At 47.9% G+C, this 17,886-nt stretch overlaps 4 protein-coding genes across 4 annotated transcripts; 3 read left to right on the top strand and 1 right to left on the bottom strand.

The window, feature by feature from the left end:
- Window positions 1–3,088: 3,088 nt before the first annotated feature.
- Window positions 3,089–5,073, top strand: BC939DRAFT_443340 (uncharacterized protein). Its single transcript, XM_051554526.1, has one exon. It carries the CDS (start codon window positions 3,376–3,378, stop codon window positions 4,756–4,758), a length of 1,383 nt encoding a protein of 460 aa, XP_051414945.1. The 5' UTR covers window positions 3,089–3,375; the 3' UTR covers window positions 4,759–5,073.
- A 3,108-nt stretch (window positions 5,074–8,181) lies between these two features.
- BC939DRAFT_443339 (uncharacterized protein) lies at window positions 8,182–10,227 on the top strand. The gene is made up of 7 exons (XM_051554525.1): window positions 8,182–8,536; window positions 8,629–8,697; window positions 8,844–8,877; window positions 9,018–9,198; window positions 9,307–9,504; window positions 9,618–9,785; window positions 9,881–10,227. Exons 1-7 carry the CDS (start codon window positions 8,530–8,532, stop codon window positions 10,178–10,180), a joined length of 957 nt encoding a protein of 318 aa, XP_051414944.1. The 5' UTR covers window positions 8,182–8,529; the 3' UTR covers window positions 10,181–10,227.
- Window positions 10,228–10,280: 53 nt separating this feature from the next.
- Window positions 10,281–14,282, bottom strand: BC939DRAFT_526681 (autophagy protein Apg9-domain-containing protein). The gene is made up of 11 exons (XM_051561377.1): window positions 13,620–14,282; window positions 13,452–13,516; window positions 13,237–13,350; window positions 12,947–13,082; window positions 12,496–12,848; window positions 12,301–12,400; window positions 12,028–12,206; window positions 11,671–11,935; window positions 11,357–11,575; window positions 11,186–11,269; window positions 10,281–11,068 (listed from the first exon to the last, which is right to left on the bottom strand). The coding sequence occupies exons 1-11, from the start codon at window positions 14,184–14,186 to the stop codon at window positions 10,403–10,405; spliced, it is 2,748 nt and encodes a 915-aa protein (XP_051414943.1). The 5' UTR covers window positions 14,187–14,282; the 3' UTR covers window positions 10,281–10,402.
- A 919-nt stretch (window positions 14,283–15,201) lies between these two features.
- On the top strand, window positions 15,202–15,735 carry BC939DRAFT_394289 (uncharacterized protein; the record flags this gene model as incomplete). Its single annotated transcript, XM_051552143.1, has 2 exons — window positions 15,202–15,477; window positions 15,571–15,735. Coding segments are annotated over 2 exons (441 nt in total), but the record flags the coding sequence as incomplete, so codon positions are not given.
- Between the last annotated feature and the right edge of the window lie 2,151 nt (window positions 15,736–17,886).

Below are 17,886 nucleotides of genomic sequence, written 5' to 3'. Positions count from 1 at the left end.
ACTGGTGTCAGTCATGCTTCGCCTACTTGCCCTGCGATCAAAACGATACCGGTCGTATTCCTTCGTGTTTGCGCCTGCTGGCGTCTCTCGTGGCAAGTTTTTTACGGTGAACAAGAGAGAGATGGCGAGGCAAAGTAATGAATCATGAAGCGCAGTACACTAAGTCGCGTCTCTTTTATTCCCAGAATTTCTTGGATGGCATTGACACTGAGGTCTTGCTTAACACGCCTCCCCGCATTGAATACGACGATGATGAGGAGGAAATGTTTGATACTGGTCCCCCATCAAAGGTCACACCCACTACTCGAAACAATATGTTTTAGTCGTTCGCGGCCATTGCTCACCAGGATCCCTCGAAGGCATATCTTGTTCGGCACCTTTGCACATTGTTGACGCCAATACGTGTTCACTGTCAACAAAAATGTTCGAGTGTTCGGCAGAAAGCCATGGGATCAATAAAGAGCCAACAACTCTTATTGCCGCAAACTCGAGAAAAAAAGGGGATGTGCGGGAAAGCAGAAAATAAGGCGAGGGAGCAGGAACAACGCCCGTGTGTTTTGAGTCGAGGTTGTGGAGAAGTCCGTAGTGGAGCGGCGTGGGAGACCTGCCTGCTCTCTTTGTTTGACGTCAGATTTGTTCTTCTGCGCAGCTTGCTCCTTCACGAGCTGGAGCTCTTGTTACAACCACACTTACGTGGCTAGTATCCATGTTGGCAGATGAATGACTGGTCAACCGGTGTCAAGGCACGTTCTGTTTCTTCGTCGAAATCGCTTTTTATCTCCGAGGCGGCTTTCTTCACATGCACACACAGAGAGCGCCTGCTGGTCCAAGGTCAAGTCCCACTTTGGGAGCCGAGCGATCGCGTCCGGTGGGACAGTCGAGAGCCGCGTTAAGACAGCCCTGGGGACCGTGACGGCCCAAGATTGCCTAGGATGGGTCAACCATTCCCTTTCCTTCTTCCCAAAATGCCTCGCACAGCAGCATAACCTGTAAGTTACTAGCACTTTCAGTAAAACATACCAGGAACAGATGCTCGAGAGCTGAAGCGAGTCAACGAGATTGCTACAGCGGCTCAATAGGGATATATATGGCGGTCCAAGGGGAAGTGGGATGATGGTCCAATGCGACTGTGATTCACGAGCCAATGAGGGTGGTCCGCCTATGTTTGTGATAGGGCTTTGCGGTAGATGAGGCTGTTGAGAACACCACGAGCGCGAATCGAGTACTGAAAACAAATGTTTTGGTACTGGACACTGAACAGATCGCCAAGCACACTCGACGTCAGCACGCCAATCGTCCGCCCGTAGCTTCTCCACACTGGTTCAGGCTCGATACTCCTCGCCTTGGACGCGTCGGTGTAGCTGGTCACGAACGCAATCAATTCGGAGAACAGGATAGGGCGGACATATGTCATCGCAACGAACAACAGAACAGGGACCACCGGATGGATTACAATGTATGGTGGAGCTGTTGTTCTGAGTGGACACAGTGATTGCAAAAGACGCAGCTGCAGACATAAACGCAAACGAGGGGATCAAACTGCCTGCCAGTGTCAAAGAATGTCCGCGGATCGAATATTTTGCTAAAAACGGCAATCAAACTAAAGAATGAAACTGCCAGATCACCGATCGGCTCAATTGCCTCTTTTCTCACTCTATCCTTCTCCTCCTATCCCGATTCGACTTAAACGCGATATACCTCGATTTACGTGAATACATTTAATCGAATATGTCGTACATATTCCAGAGACGTCGCATTATCCGTTGCCTGTTCTCATATTATGTAAACCACCACAGAAAACATCACTGGCGAAGAGGAAGTGGGGAGGAAGAGGTGGAGGAGTAGATTAAATCAGCGCGTTCTTCGCTCTTCTTTGCTTATGTTCTGCCCTACCCGACCTTCTGTGTCCCTATGAAACCGATGTAGATCAATGCAAGATGGACTAGGCACCATTTCGACAAAGCCCTTTGGAGCAGACAGCCACTTCGTGTTTTCTCTTTTTTTTTTCACACACTCCATACAAAACATAGCGCGTTGCGCATTCAAGTACAGACAGCGCGACAGGCAACACAACAGGCAGCAACCTCATCAGATGGGTAGGCTAGATACATAACTACATGCATGGATGTGGACTTGATTGCCGTGTGTGTTGAGTGTTTTGCTCACCAGTGGACGGACCACCGTAGCATCATGACGCCGCCGTACTCCATTAGCTTGGACTGCATTGGATTGGATGGATGGAGTACTGTACTCTTTCTCCCGTAGAGTGTAGAGGAAGATCGTTCTGCGAGTGTAGGGTCTATTGGTGGTGTGCTGTTCAATGGTCTCTTCGGACTTTGACTGAGAGCCAAAAAAGAATTTATATTTTTCAGTCGGTCCAAAGAAAAGGACCTGCATGTGCCCTTTTTTTTTTTTTTTTTTTTAGAATAGGATTACTGTAACCAAAATACATCATCGCATCGCACTCGTCGTTGTACAAACGACTTTCTTTATTCATTACCTCTCTTCGCAGTCTGCTTCCCATGCAAGGGTCTCCCTGTCTGCCTGCCTGACTGAGTTTAGTCCAGTGGACTACAGTTCGTACACACCAGGGCTGCAACACTTGGTCCTATGGCATGGCATACCATGTCCATGTCCATGTCTCCACATGCTGTGATTACTCTAGTGTAGCATCTGCATAGTCTATCGCTATACAAATACCCGGTGTTTCCCCCCATTTTCTATCGTCCTATCTGTCTGTCTACTCCTATCTCTCTATTTGTCTGTGGCTCCACCCTCTCCCTCGACTCAACTCAGCTCCACTCCATTCCTTCGCCCGATCCAAGTACTGTATTCGCGCATCTTTTTTCAGGGCTCATCAACAGGTACCCGTACATCTTCCTCATCTATCGACACGTCCATTACTCTACATGTTCATGTACGCTTCATACGTACATGAATACGTCTATACACACGGCCTCCTCTTTTTTGGGGGCGGGGGGTTGCCGCGCCAACAGCCGGATCTGGGCATCAGCAATGATTTTCTTCTCTTTTTTCGCCTGCAGGCTATTTTTCTTCAGATGTAATGCCGAGAAAAGAAAATCCCGTCCTTGTGTTGCACTGCCAAGACGCTACTCTCTTTTCAGGGCATTATATGAAGTCTTCACACCCCTCCCATGCACGCACAGCCTCTCTTCTCTTCTCAGCCTTGGCTTTTTTATGGCCAGGTCTTAATCTCCACAGACCATTTAAATACCCCAGCCCATATCTCCTACTGTCTCCCCCCTCCTCACATCTCAGACCGTCTTTTCTTGACCATTGTTACTTACCGTTCGTTCCCTCTCTCTCTTCCATTGCAGTCTTCTTCCTGTCTTTACTCTCTCACTCGATCGATCGATGAACATCTCTCTATCCCTGAGTCTGGATGCGAACACTTCCCCTGTCTCGCCCTCACCATTCTTGACCTTCCCCTCCCAGGAACAGCCCGCGCCTTCTCCCCCATCCTCTCCATTTACGGACTCGAATGCAATGTCGCCCCAAGTCTCGACCGTCCTTTCCTCCCCGCCTCCCTCACCCGAGCTGCCAAAGTTCAAGAGCGATTCCCAGCCCACACCAACAGCAGCATATAGCATGCAGCGGCGATCCGACCCTCAATGCTTAGCAGAACAGCGATTGCGCGCGAGTTTTGCACAACACCAGGAGTACCAACAGCAAATGCGTAAGCGGCTTTCGCAAGCAGATCATCCCCTTCACCTCCCGAGCCCTGAATCTGCCCAGCTTCATCACCAGTACTTGGTCGCACAACTCGAGTACTACCGACAGCTGCAAATCATGCATTGCCAGCGCGTGCGAGACATCGAACTTCTGCATTTGCAACAACAGCAACAGCAACAACAGCAGCAGCAGCCGCAGCCTCTTCATGTCATCAAGCGATTTCAGTTGGCTCAGCGAATGGTACAGATGCAGCAGCTCTACCATGCTCAGCAGATTCAAAATATTCAGTACCTGCAAAAGATCAATCGCCTCCAATTGCAGCCCGTCAGTACCGCCGAATCCGAACAGCGACCAGCACAGGGCATCGACCCAGTCAGCGAAGAGGACATTGCCAAACTGGAAATCGACCCCAATACAATCCACATTCCTGTTAGAGGCACAAGCCAACCTCGTCTCGATCTTCAAGAGATTTTTGGCGCAGCTGGAAATATGAACCAGTCAAGTGCCACTAGAGGGCGAAGTCGCATCCAAGAGCTTGCTAGAATCACGCTGCCCTGTCCTGCTCAGATCAGAAAACTACGCCATCTGAGGCTCAAATACCAAGCGCGTCTGCGGCAAGCAGTAGCTGCAACAAAAACAACAAAGGCCCTCCACACGCATCAGCCCTGTGCGACCATGAACGCAGCGGAGGGTGCATCTCAGATGACGCGCTCAAACAGCACCACCACCACCATAGTTCCCTTGTCCCCTGACGCAGACCAAGCAGCCCAGCTTGCGAAGCAAATCCAAACGACGGTCTGGACTAGCTCGACAACGACAGTTGTGCCTCGCACCGCGGCCGATCTGCGGTATAAGCGACAGCTTCGTCATAGCATGGCGTTGCAGCAGCACATGATCCAGGACCACACTCATCGCTATCGCATCTTCCAGGCCTTTTGCCTGCTGCAGCGCACAAGAGAGGCCCAGGCCATGGACGAGGCGCAGACACATCAGCGTAGACAGCTCCAGACGCTCGCCTGGGTAGAAGCCCTCCGCAACTCGAAAGAACTCGAGATTCCGCAATGATTCACTTGGGCTATTCCGCTCTATTTTTTTTTTTTTGGATCAAATCGCTCTCATGATTTCCCTCGCTCCTTCGCCTTACTCCACATCTTTTCATCTTTTTCTTTGTTGTCGCATTTTGCCACTGTTTTTTTTTTTGTTCTCGTCCTATTCATTATTTCCACATTTTTGTATGTAGTTTTGTAGTCTTGTACCCTTGTACTAATGTGCACGCGCATACCCTCCCTCATACCATACCTTAATCGTATGTAGGCAGCATTATCCTAGATTTCATGCGCTTGTAGAATAAAGACCTCTCTTTGCGCCACGATTGACGACAAACCATAGCAGGTTCATTGGATTGGAGAAACTTTCATTCAACCTATCCCGTCCTTTTCAGCTGACAAAAAAAAGGGGGGGGGGCAGGGGTCCTATCTTCTCAAATACATTACGCAGCCGCTTTTTTTTGATCCACCGGCAAGCTGAAGTCACGATGTGTGTGAGGAGGGAGGCACTTGAACCGCCGATATAGCACAAGTGATGATGATAACCATATTTTGATCATCCATAATGTCCTATCTTTCTCCCGTACGCTTTCTTTTCATCCCATACCGATTCTTCGTTACCCATTCTACTCTGGATCGCGCAAGACTTGGACGACTAGTGAAGGGACATGGCATTGCATTTGATATCGCATAATGCTATTATAAATTGCAAAGTGCACTTTTCGCCTCTTTTTTCATTTCTGAGTATATGTACGTGGGTTAGCAAACTCACCTTACTGAATACGCTTTTTTTTTTTTTTTTTTTTTTTTTTTCAACTCCCAGACTTCTCTCTTCAAGAGCCTCAGTGTCTTGAGAGGGTGTAGCAGACTGTTTGTATGGCGCAACACCTGACACAATCAGTTCAATCGATTTCTTCAGTAACAGTAGACCTACTTTCGGCGGCGTGGATTCGTAATGCGGGCAAGTTTAGAATCAGGGAGTTGACCGCTCAATTTCAGAACGTATGGTAGCCCTCAATCAAGACGCGTCGCTCATTCGTATTGAAATTCATTTCTAAAGTGATGGATGTATGATAAGTCCCATGCAGGATTCTATGCTTGTATGTGTACTGTCGCTCTTTGCGATTGAAGGACATGAATTTTATGTGTACATGTTACGCGTAGTGTTAGGCAACTCTACAGCCATCGGGCTCCTGGTTCTTAATACTGAGTATCCTCAGCTTGAAGAGCTATGAATAACCATGCGCGAGCGTGAGTGGAAGGCGGTAAGCTGCCTCTTCTCTTTCTTTATTCTTTATTATCGTCTGCATAGTGCACCTTTATAACTTCGTACCTTCTGTGCTGATCTCGATAGGCCCACAGCGGCGATATGTCCACTCTGGATCTGAACCCCACTTTAGTGACCACCATAAGAGCAGGTCCCTTGAAATTTGAGTACGACTCATTGGTAATACGATTCTCCAACTCAGTAGCACTCTTGCGCAATCAAAAATACCTCGCGCCATATTTCGATAAGGAGTTGTCGGTTACAAAGGATGAAGGAAAAGATAGGAGGTACTACTTTCATGTTAAAGCATTTTTAGCAAGTGAAAATTAGCCACGACGAAGATTGACGATGGATACAGCCAAGCAAGACCTTAGAGCAGCGATAGCGAAAAAAGGCCTATGTTGTGAATATTCTGAGGTAACAGCGAATGCTCTTCTGCTTTTTAGTTTTTTTATGTCGGAAGGCGCAAGAGTTAATGGCAAATATAGCGAAAAATATTATTTTAATGCCTTTTGAAAATGAAAATGATCTGCAAAAGACAACCGAGTGCATATAGTTCTACGATACATATTCGACCTTCCGCTTGCTTTCGACCACTCTCTTGACCTCGCAAATGACCCATTTGGCCCACTTTTATTTACGTGAACTGCTTTCTGGCGGACCAAATTAATGCATGACAACACAATCTTGGAAAAAGACATATTTTGCCTCTTTTTTATTCATTCTTCGTCTGACCAGAGAAGCAGCGTCGCCTCTGGTCCAGCTCTTTACATTCCATGAAGATGATATCTGAATACCATTTTTGGCCTTTTCGGCACCAGAAAAAGAAGAATGTAGTCTTGACGCTGCCAGAACGTCTTTCTCTGATTCCCATAATGGATGAGTTCGGCTGATTAGAATGATAAAAATGTGCTGTTATTTTTCTATTGATCTATGAACTATATCGTGCCCAAGTTGCTCGTCATATCCTCCTGTTCATTGCATTCCTGCAGCCCTCCAATCCGATCTCATGCTGCAACAGCCAAGGCCGCGGATAGCACCTAAAATAAGGACGAATATTGAAGCAGATAACATTTTGCTCATTCAAAGAACGTAGTTTAGATGCGTTCGTATGAAGTTCCGTTGCAATAATATGGTCTTTTGGTTTGCGTGCTGAAGAAGTAAAATATCAATCCTTGCCTACATTACAAAGCAATTACCGCCTCAACCACCTTTGATGAGTTGTGGCATCAAAAAAAAAAAAAAAAAAAAAAAAAAAAAAAAGGACAGAAAAAGTAGGAGGTAGCTGGGGAAGTGAGTTGCGCTCTTAAGATAGAAGGACGACGACCAGTGCTTCAATAGCAGAATGCTCTGTAATGCACTTCAACCGTTCTATCAGCCGCCAGAACGACCTTCGAGCTACCTAACCTGCCACGAGTATTATCTGATCAGCCGGTGAGAATAGTCAGCCGTTGCTGTGAATATTGTGAATCGGGACAAAGAGAAGCAAAGAGAAGTGAGGAGATGCCAGTCGCCTCAAATGACATATTCGCAGTGCTCATTATGATGCAGACCGAGCCGAAAGGATCAAAGAAGATCATATTGTCCATGAAGAAGTGATTTGTTGCATACAGTCTGCAGGAGGGTGCAGACAGGTCCACCAGAGTTTGTTCCCAAACGTCAAGAAGACCGTTCATCTGTTATTTTCAAGGACACCATGATTAGAACGAGCATATAAGTAACGCATTCTTGTGTAAGATCAATCTCTTGAAGCATGAAAAGTACTTTTGTTCAGGGGCAATTGTTCGCGTTTGGTGTGCGATAACTTCCCCACACGAAATTCACGGTGGATGATTTACCTTTAAAAAGAACACCCTCCCCAATACGTTGTTGGGCGATGAATACCAACAGGTCGAAAATGCACATAGTGTGATCTCCCCAGTCTAGTGGAATCCTTTCAGTCGCGAAATCCGCTCGCGCCGAGGAGCGCGCTTCGCTGTTGGCTGCGTGGCTCAGAGCAATGGGCCGGATCAAGGATCCCAAATAATGTAAATAACTCCACTACCTATGGCCTGGTACGCCAGAAAATTCTGGGCCGATCGAGGAGGAGAAGAAGAAGAACCGTTAAGCAACATAGGCATGTACTGTATGCGAAAGGCGCTGGTTGTACGTACGTAGTATGGTGCATGTGTATACCATAAATGTGCTGAGGGGACGGAGGCAGACAGCAAGAGCAGACTGGCGCGCGTAAAATCCCAAAGGATCCGGATGTTTTCTACTATTCGTGCCTGCCGAATTGTCACTTTGCTCAGTTGCTTTGTGTTTCCAGCCGAAAACCATAAAATAGAATGCACCGAGGGGTGAAGGAGGACCCCTTCTGCTTTTTGCACGAGCGAGCAACTCTCGGTCTTCTTTTTTTGCATCTTCAACGTCTGCCTCATTTGTCATCCTTCCTTTGTTCATCGTGCCTTTCTCCTCTTACTTTTTTTCACTTCGACACCGACTCTGAGCCCCCTGTGTCACAAAGACTCCACAACGCCGCAGATGTCAGGTACCGATTCGGCAATGAGACATGGTCTTATACCATTCGAATCTATCGCTCACTCATCCCAACGTTCTATAAATCCTCTTCTTGCTACCTAGCCTACAACTCCATTTTCAAGAAGGATCTCTTCAAGGACGAAGTCGTCCTTGTGACAGGAGGAGGCACCGGTATGGCGTTCATTCATCTCCGCTATATTCATGTTTTTTCTGGAGAAATATACTTTTTATGTGGAGGCATTGCTTTGTTCGGTTCAGAGCAATTAGGACTAAAAGGCTGCTTTTGATCTGAACCAAAAAAAAAAAAAAAATGATAGGTATCGGTCGATGCATAGCCCACGAGATGGCTAGGTAAGGATCATGCCCGATCTCATCTTCTTACTTTCTTTCTTGACCTTCCCGGGACGACTCTCTGTTCTTATTGCTCCACACATTTTCCGCGTTGGATATTTTCTGATCGATCACTTTAATTTTCCTGTGCAACGACTTAGCCTCGGAGCAACGGTCGTGATTGCTGCCAGAAAGCTGGAGCAATTGACGGCGACCGCGGAAGAGATCCACAAGCTCGGTGGCAAATGTGACACTATGCAGATCAACATTCGCGACGCTGCAAAGTGTCTAGAGCTGATCGAGGCCATCGTCGCCAAGCATGGCAAGTTGACCTGTCTCGTCGTAAGTACCGTGTTTTCTTTTTAGTTCATGTGCAAAAAAAAAAAAAGATCGACCATGTTTGTCGTATTTAATCCGCGTGTCTCTTTTCTTACCTCAACTCATCCCTAGAATAATGCCGGAGGACAGTTTATGTCGCCCGCGAGCAGTCTGTCCCCCAAGGGCTTTGCTACAGTCGTGGATCTGAACCTTAACGGCACATTCAATATGTGCAAGGCTGCCTTTGATGGGTACATGGGCGAGCATGGAGGAAATATCGTAAACATTGTCGCCGAGTGCCGCAATGGCTTCCCCAGAATGGTTCACACTGTACGTATCAGTTGTTATCTCGTCTGCTGCGGAAGAGAGAAAGACAGTTGATCGAACCCACGCACCATCTTTTGACGGCAACGGTATTAACATGTTTGCCTTTGGACATATAGGGTGCTGCTCGATCGGGAATTATCAACATGACCAAGACCTTAGCCGTTGAGTGGGGCCCCTATAACGGCATTCGTGTCAATTGCGTTGCTCCTGGAACCATTGTCAGCTCTGGCATGAAGAACTACCCTGAAAACGTTGTTGACATGATCGCCACTACGGATTGGATGGTAAGCACGCAGCATCGACAAATGGACAACACTGCTCGATCTACCCCACGACCCTATGTTTCTTTCCCTAATCGCTTTTATATTCAAAAATGTAGAGTCCCAGCGGTCGTTATGGTACCGAGTCCGAGATCGCAGCAAGCGTTGTGTTCCTCCTTTCCCCAGCCGCCTCGTACATAAGCGGTGTCAACCTGGCGGTTGATGGAGGTAGCTCTTTGAGCAAGGGATTCCCTGAGGGCAACGAGCTAGCGTTCAATCCTGAGGGCAGTCTCATGCCCGCATATATCGGATGGCCCGAGGGTAAGGATAACGTACATAACCTGAAGCATGTAGATGCGCCTCAGAAGGTCAACGATCTCTTGGACAAGTACAAGAAGAAGAACAAGAGCAAGCTGTAGAGAGTCTGTTAGAAATAAAAAATACATCCATACTGGTTATCGTTAAGCAATATGTCTCTGTATTCTTTTATTTGGTGCCTCAAGCAACGTGTCGATTGGTCGGTGTTGCAATAGTGCCGCGTATTCCGCGGCTTCGAAGTCCAGTGTAATCCCTCGATCAAAAAGAAACAAAGAAGCATTGAAAGGAGGTGGGCACTTTATTGCAGAGGAAGCTAGTAGCGTTCATCGAGTGACATTATTCATCTCATAAATTTGGTTCAAGAGCCCAAAGACACCCTTCTTCTGAACCTCGCGCTCGTCCTCCGCATCCGACATCTCATCCACGTCCCTCCGATGCTTGCCCTCTTTATCCTTCCCTCCTCTCCCTCTATCAGATCCTTCACGTGCACGATTTGATGACTGTCCAATCTCCGAGACGAACGAGTCGCCAAGGCTTGTAGTAAATCCTTTGGCACCAAGGCTATTCGGTTCATCATATGTGCTTGATGCTGAATCTGTCTCTATCTGGGTCGCATTTTGCGCCCGACTCCGCTGATTAGTGGATAGATAGAACTTGATTCCAGGGCTCTGCTCATCTCTTTCATGTACATGTTCCTCGTCCAGTTCCTCCTGTTCATCATCACTTGCATCGATGTTCCTTGAGCGAACTTCAGCACCGAGACGACTCCTCCCGTTGTACAGGGGTCGATCCTGATTATAATAGGTGCTAGTGGCTAAACCCCTTGGCCGCAAAAACGCCGAACTTTGGCCCCAAGGAAGTGGTGGCTGTAAGCGATCTCCAGCATAATGAGGATGACGCCCATGAGCAGGCACAGAGTCCGCCTCCAGTAACCTAGACAGATACATGGAACCCTCAGGATTGTTGGGCTCCCAGTCGGGATTGTTTTGCTAGCAGATATAAGCAAGAGAAAAAGAGCAAGAGATAGAGGCAAGTGTTAGCAACAAATGGCAACCAGCCGATTGCATTTGTGACACGTAGCTATGCAAAGTTACTCCATAACGCACCTTAAAATTAAGGAATGACTTCTCCATTTTCCCTTGATTCGAAACAAAGCGCCGGTCCGTCATAGCATCCGCTGGCGCTCCATACTGGGTTAATACAGTGGAGCGAAGATAAGAATGTTTAGTAGGATGATACCATATGCATTTGCCCTTCTCCGATTTAACCATAATTACCTTGACGTTGCCGTGCCTCTTGAAATCGAATACGGCAAAGCTGCAGACATATCCAACCCCATCGACATGCACCGTGAACTCGCGGAAAAAGTCTATCAATCTTTCGCTACTGCTCGGTAAGCTGAAGCAGAGGATCAAGGGAGTCAAAAACAGACTCATGAACTCCAGTAGAAATAGCACAGCATTGTACTCGAACAACAGCGCAAACTGCTTTCGGACCTATTCCTCCGATAGTATCATAAATTCTAAGCATTAGCGTACCGTTCAATGAAAATCATTAATCGCACTACAGAAAGTCTCAAGGGATTATGTACCTCGTCCGTGTGCAGCTTGTCTCGCCACTCGTTAGGCATGTAGTGCGTCTGCTCGACGACTCCTCGAAGCAGTAGTTCGGGATCAAAGCTCTCCGTCTGGTCCGGAATCATACCTCGGCTGACCGCCATGATTGTGCCAAATAGTCCAAGGTAGAAAAACACTGTCTTTTCGGATGTGATCTCGAGGCCCAACAGCAGCTCTTGGTCGAAAAGCGTGATCAGGGCGAGAACAGCTGCAAATGAGCCTGAGATGAACGCGACAAACCTATATACCAGTTGCAAGGCGTCAGCTTATGAGAATGCCACGGTTTGTGGACGACCTAGACGAAAAGAAAAGAAGATGGGCCATTGACTTACCTGCAAACCAGGATTGTTTTTTCTTTCGGAAACTGGTTGATGTACTTCATTGCCAACGGATAACTCGCATTAATTCTGTTCTCAAACAGATGAGGCAGTTCATTGAACTCCTTGAACTTCCATTTCGCCAGCGGCGTGTATTGTCTTGTGCCGATTGAGCTTGGGTTCTTGTGGTATTCCTGTGCGGCAATTTAAAAAGTGAGTCTCAGACCGAGGGCGAATTCGATTTACACGAATAGATGATAGACATATAAACATGGATGAAACACTTACCTCGAAGTATCGGAAGAAAAAGTAGAGCATCAGATAGATGGAGATAAATGGTGAAAATATAATTGTAGCGATACCCATAAACTGGAAGCGTCGCCTAAGCCTAGAGGTAACACAGGATTCGTGGTATGACGGTCAACACCAAACCGCAGCCATGTTCAATAGAGTATAGCAATAAAAAGTGTCCTGAGTACGTACCCTTCAACCAATTCTCCTCGCCGCGTATCTTTGAGGAACCGTTTCCGAACTTGCCCACGTTCATCAAAGGCATAGCCCAAGATACAAAAGCTCAGACTCCACTCCAGTATTCGAGTGAGGATGGTCCTGTTGCGCAAGAACGGCACTGGTGGAGACAGATCGATGAGGTCTTTGTTGAAAATAGCGATCATAAAATTCTCCTTACGCATAATCCTGTTGGCAATATCATGAGCATTCAGGCGCTGCATGTCCGTTGTTTGAATGGTTGCAGCAGTCGTCGTGTTCGGGTTGTTGTCGCGGATTTTAATAATCCTTGTGATGACCTCGTGCCACGATACAGTCTGAATATCCTCCTGTTTGGTTGCGGCAGAAAGACCTTCGTATTAATACACGCACTTTCCATAACTGAGTACGCTAATTAAGTCCACAAGAAAACAAGTTGAACTCATACATCCGGGATCTGCAGGAGATACGTGTAGAAGTTACACATGTCCACCATCTCAGGGATATCGTATATTAGGCGAGTCAGCTGGCCGACCCAAAATGTGGCAAACAGTAATAAAACCACGAACGTTCCTGTGGAAAGCCTAGACAGCAAGCGTCAATGTAGTGGAAATGCTCAGGTCATCGTTAGTCATTAATGGGAGAGGAGTCTCAATCTTTTCTTTATGCGTAGTCCCTCCACGTCTCCATGGCGCCGTTGACCCCAAGCACAACGTTGGCAAGCAAATCAATGCTTACTTATGGACACACTGCGATATCAGGACTTCATCAAGGTGTCTAGAATGCCGTAGCCTTGGATAATCCACACAGCCGACCAAGAATGTGGCGAATCCAATGACAAACGCAAATGTCCTAATAAATAACAGCGGATTCGCCACACCAAAGAGTGATAGCTACTTATTAGACAACATGAATAAGATTTCAACTTTCGATGGCAACGATGTGGCACATACAGCAGATTTAGACATCTCTCGAGCAGGATGGTATACATGCCCTTCCCAACGTAATAGTTATAGACCTATCAATTGAGATCAAAGCACGGAACCAAAAAAAAAAAAAAAAAATCAGATCCATCGCTTTCGACTAAGCTGAATTTTCTTGTAAAAAATGTGTGGACATACTCTTGTCAAGAAGTTGTCCAAGTTCTCAACATTAACCCATTTCCACATAGCCAGCTCGGCTGCATCCATGCCTGGTCGCTTATATTGAAACCGCCTCCGGGCCCTGTCACCAAAGTTCCAGTACCCAGCTGCCTCGTCGTCATCCTGCTGGCGGTGGTTCATTTCGATCATGAGCGACGCAGGTGCTTCGTGGTCCGTGCCAACGTCAAGGTTCGGTCTCAGCCGTGTCCGTGTTGCACCATGGTCGTACATCACTTCATGGTCGCTCTCGCCCTGTTCATGTTCGTGCTCGTGCTCGTCGGTGTCATGCTGCAGGATGGCAGAACCAAAGCGGTTCTGAAAGTCCTGCAGGACAGGTGTGAAGAGGGGCATCAGTGGCGGGTCCTGGTTTGCTGACGTTGAATGGGCACTTGAAGCAAGGCTGCCTCTGGACTGGCGCAGAAACGACGACGCTGCAGGCACGGCTGAATCGGCTGGTAGGACATGAGAGTGTATGGTGTCGTCGTTGTTGTCCAGCGGAGTATCCCTTACACCCGTTAGTTTCTGGTATTGGTGGTGCCGATGCATCGCAGCAAGAATGAAGGGGTGGGAGAGTGTGTGGTGCTGAGTGACAAGAGGAGCAAGAAGCGCAAGTCACCAAAAAAGCAGCACCATCAGAAAGGGAGAGACAGTCACCAGTGATATTGGCACCCACTTGACTCGATGGCACTCGCCTTGCTCCTTCTTATGATTGCAGGTCGAACTCTGCCCACCAGCGGATCTCATCGAAGCAACACTGCGATAGACGCGAGAAGGTGCCTTCCTTGCGAAGCACGACGGAATCACTTCCATTCTACGACGTCGTGTCTTTTCTATCAATACACTTTGTTATTATTTTTGCACGTCTGCCTTTTTAATTCAATCCATATCTCCACCCACCCTGCTTCTGCTCACTCCCTCTTCTTGTCCTTAGATTTCCGCTTCATTCAGCCGCCTTTGCTACCTCGCTGGCGCTCATCACATCTACGACTCAACATCAATTCGGTCACCAGTGCGTGCGCGTGAACAGGAGCGTGAGTGTCGCGTACGTCGTGCGGGTGAGCAGAGCGGCTCGGTGATCGAAAAACATGGATCTCCAAACACTCTCCATGCTGGACGACCTCCTGTCGGACATCCTGCTCGACGGAATCAACCTCTGGTTCCAGACCCACAAGATGAACAAGGACTACCGCCCCATGTGCCTTGCCCCAGAAAAAATCCTCGACATCATCCAATGCAGGGTCGTTATGGATCGCAAAGTCCACGAGGCAGTCAAGGATTTGTTGGAGTAAGGGGCGAATGCAATGGTGCTTGTAACAAAGAAGCTACTGTTTCCGGTGTAGCTAGTAATAAGGCACAGGACTAACCAACACCCTCGCCTGACTCTTCTGTCCGTACGATTAGGATCGAGTCCGTCAAAAAGCTGTTCAAGACGGATAAAGAAATTCAGGACTTTACAACGTACGTTTTGTTACGGCTGAATCGCAGATGGATACTAATGGACAAAGGACATCTACCTTAACTATTGGATATTCGACGACGTGTCTACAATGGCTTCCATAGGCATGCTCGCCGCTATCTCAACATTTATCTACCAATGGCAGGGTTCGAAATCTCGCAGACGGATCGATATTCGGCAGTGACGAACAAGTCCGAGGCATGTGTGATTGCAAACCGTTCGTTCGAAGCGGGTTTCGAGCTGCGTTATTGCGCCGGAACTATCGCCATATTGAACGAGCAGGAGGAGAAGGACCTTGAGAACAGAACCAGCGACTTCAGCGTCATCAAAACGAGTCGACGTGGAACATGTCTCTTTCTTGGGCCTGCCCGCTTTGTCAATGTACAGTACTTTATTGTCGTTTGATTAATCACACTGTACCTTTTTTAATCACCAAGCGTGCTAAAGCAGTTTTTTCTATTTTTATGCGCATAGCACGATTGCGACCCTAACTGCAGCTTCATGTCTGCTGGCAGTAACGTTATTTACTTCAAAGTCTTGAGACGCATTAATGTCAACGATGAGATCACCACGCATTACGGCGACAACTACTTCGGGGTCAACAATCAGGAATGTCTATGTGCGACGTGTGAAAGGTAGGCAGCATTCGGGAGTACGTCCGTGTCCTGGCATTTGATATCTTTGCCATTGGCGCTTCTCTCGTTAATTTCAGTCGCTTATTTGCGTTATGTCGCTATTAGCCGTGGTCAAGGCGGATACAACAAGTCCAGGGTCACAACGACAGTGAGCCCGGCCAGTCCTACTTTGAAGCCGGAAAGTCATGGCTTTTTAAGCAGGAGACTTAGAACTCGAGGCAAAAATGGTGCGTTGACGAGCGCTGGTCGTTTTGACGGAGCAATACCGTAGTATTAACAGGCTCATATTGCCTTTCAATTACTAGTGAATTATTACCCGACAATGATAGCAAAGGCGACACCGAAGCAAACACGGACACCGCCAAAGACGACCTCGCCCCCTGTCGAGTTTGACACTATACCGAGCACAGCCGGGCCACTCACGCCAGTTTCGCAGATCGGGTCCGAGATCTCTGCAGATGACCCCGCTACATCTACGACGTCGGAAACTCACATCGCTGCCAGCAGCGACAAGGGAACCTTTTTCAATGCCCATGAAATCATTGAGCAGGAGGGCGACTCTTCAGCGGCATCGGCAGAACCTACACCATTACTCATGGAGAATTCGTGTAGTATTCCAGACCAAAAAGCTTCATGTGATATTGGCAATGACTCTCCAAGCTCAACATTTTCAATAATTCTGGAGAATGATGAAGCCGTGGATAAAGACTTTGAGGTGGCATTAGAAGGACTAGTCTCATATTTTGAGCCGATGCACATATCTGAAATCATTGAGCAGCAGGAAGACGAACATCGTTCGAACAATCATACGCGGAGATCGACTTGCGATGAACAGGACGACTCAGGACCAATTGGGGCATATGAGGAAACGGAAACTTCACACAGCTCATCGAAAAACTTCCGCATGTCCATCGACTTTCTCTGCCACAGCTCAGCTCGAGCAATACTTGAGAAGTCTGTGGAGCGGACTACTACACAGGGAAGCGACGATGCGACATATACGTCAGCATCAGAACATAGCGTGAGGAGGACTAGCGAAAGCGAGGAGTCCGCTAATGACAAAAGCACAGGGGACGGAACCACGGTCAGCCTCGGCCCCATCCGGTGTAAGTCCTGCAAAAATACTGTACCGAAGCATGAGATGGGTCCATCGATGGAATGCAGGCGCTGTCATCGACATTTTTCCATCTACGGCGTCACATGGCCATCTAGGAGCAGTGATGCTATCGTCGCGCGGATACGCAAGGCTGAGCGAGAGGTAAGCCAAGGTTGGAGTCTCAAAGCAGTCTTGGCTCATCATAGGTCGGCTAATCATCATACTCTTATTGCATATCTGGTGACTTAGGCGGCAATGGAGCTGAAGGCAGCCCAAAGTGCTTTAGAAGCGGAGAGGCTCAAGCAACAAAAGCTAACGGCAAAGTCGGAAGCCAAGGCAAGGCAGAAGCAGATCAGGGCAGAGTTGAAGATGGGCGTTGCGAGGGAGAAGGAGGGAGACAAGCCAGGACGAAGACAACTATCCAACAAGAAGACCTCGAGATCAGCAGACACGGCACATAGCTCATATCCTTTGATGGGTTCAACGTTCGATCTACTTCCCTCAGGATTCCGTTATCCCACATTTAGGCCGCTCATGCCCCGTGCTGCCTCGCCTCATCCTGCACAAACAACATGCGCAGCCGAATACAGTTGGCCTATGCCGACACCAATACCACTCGACATCAGCTCAATCGTCAGTGTGGATCATCCCTTTCATCATGCGCCCTATATCGTTTTCGTCGACCCGCAGGATGGAGGAGCGGCTAAATTCTGGTGGCTCGCGGTGACAGTCCCTAGGAGCCAGATGGATCCCACAATGCCGCAGATCATGCCTCGTGAAGACGGTTCAAAGGACCCAGACCTGATAGTCGTGCGGTTCCTTGAGGACTTCAAGTACTCCATATGTAACATTTCAGGTCTGAAGCTGTTTCACCCCGAACAAGAGCCCTATCGAGGCTATGTGAGTTTCTATGGCAGGGAGTTCATGAAGAATCGAGGTGTAAAACGTGCATTGGCGTATTTGAGCGGCGATGTTCCTTCAGGATTACCCTGGCGATTGATGTCATGCCATAATCAATTATCATTACCAGAAGTCGCGATGGCGACAAGGAATACCGAA

Source organism: Gamsiella multidivaricata, assembly GCF_025024155.1.
Source record: "Gamsiella multidivaricata strain RSA 2152 chromosome Unknown BC939scaffold_14, whole genome shotgun sequence".
Lineage (NCBI taxonomy): Eukaryota > Fungi > Mortierellomycota > Mortierellomycetes > Mortierellales > Mortierellaceae > Gamsiella > Gamsiella multidivaricata.
This window is presented reverse-complemented; position numbering and strand designations above follow the sequence as displayed.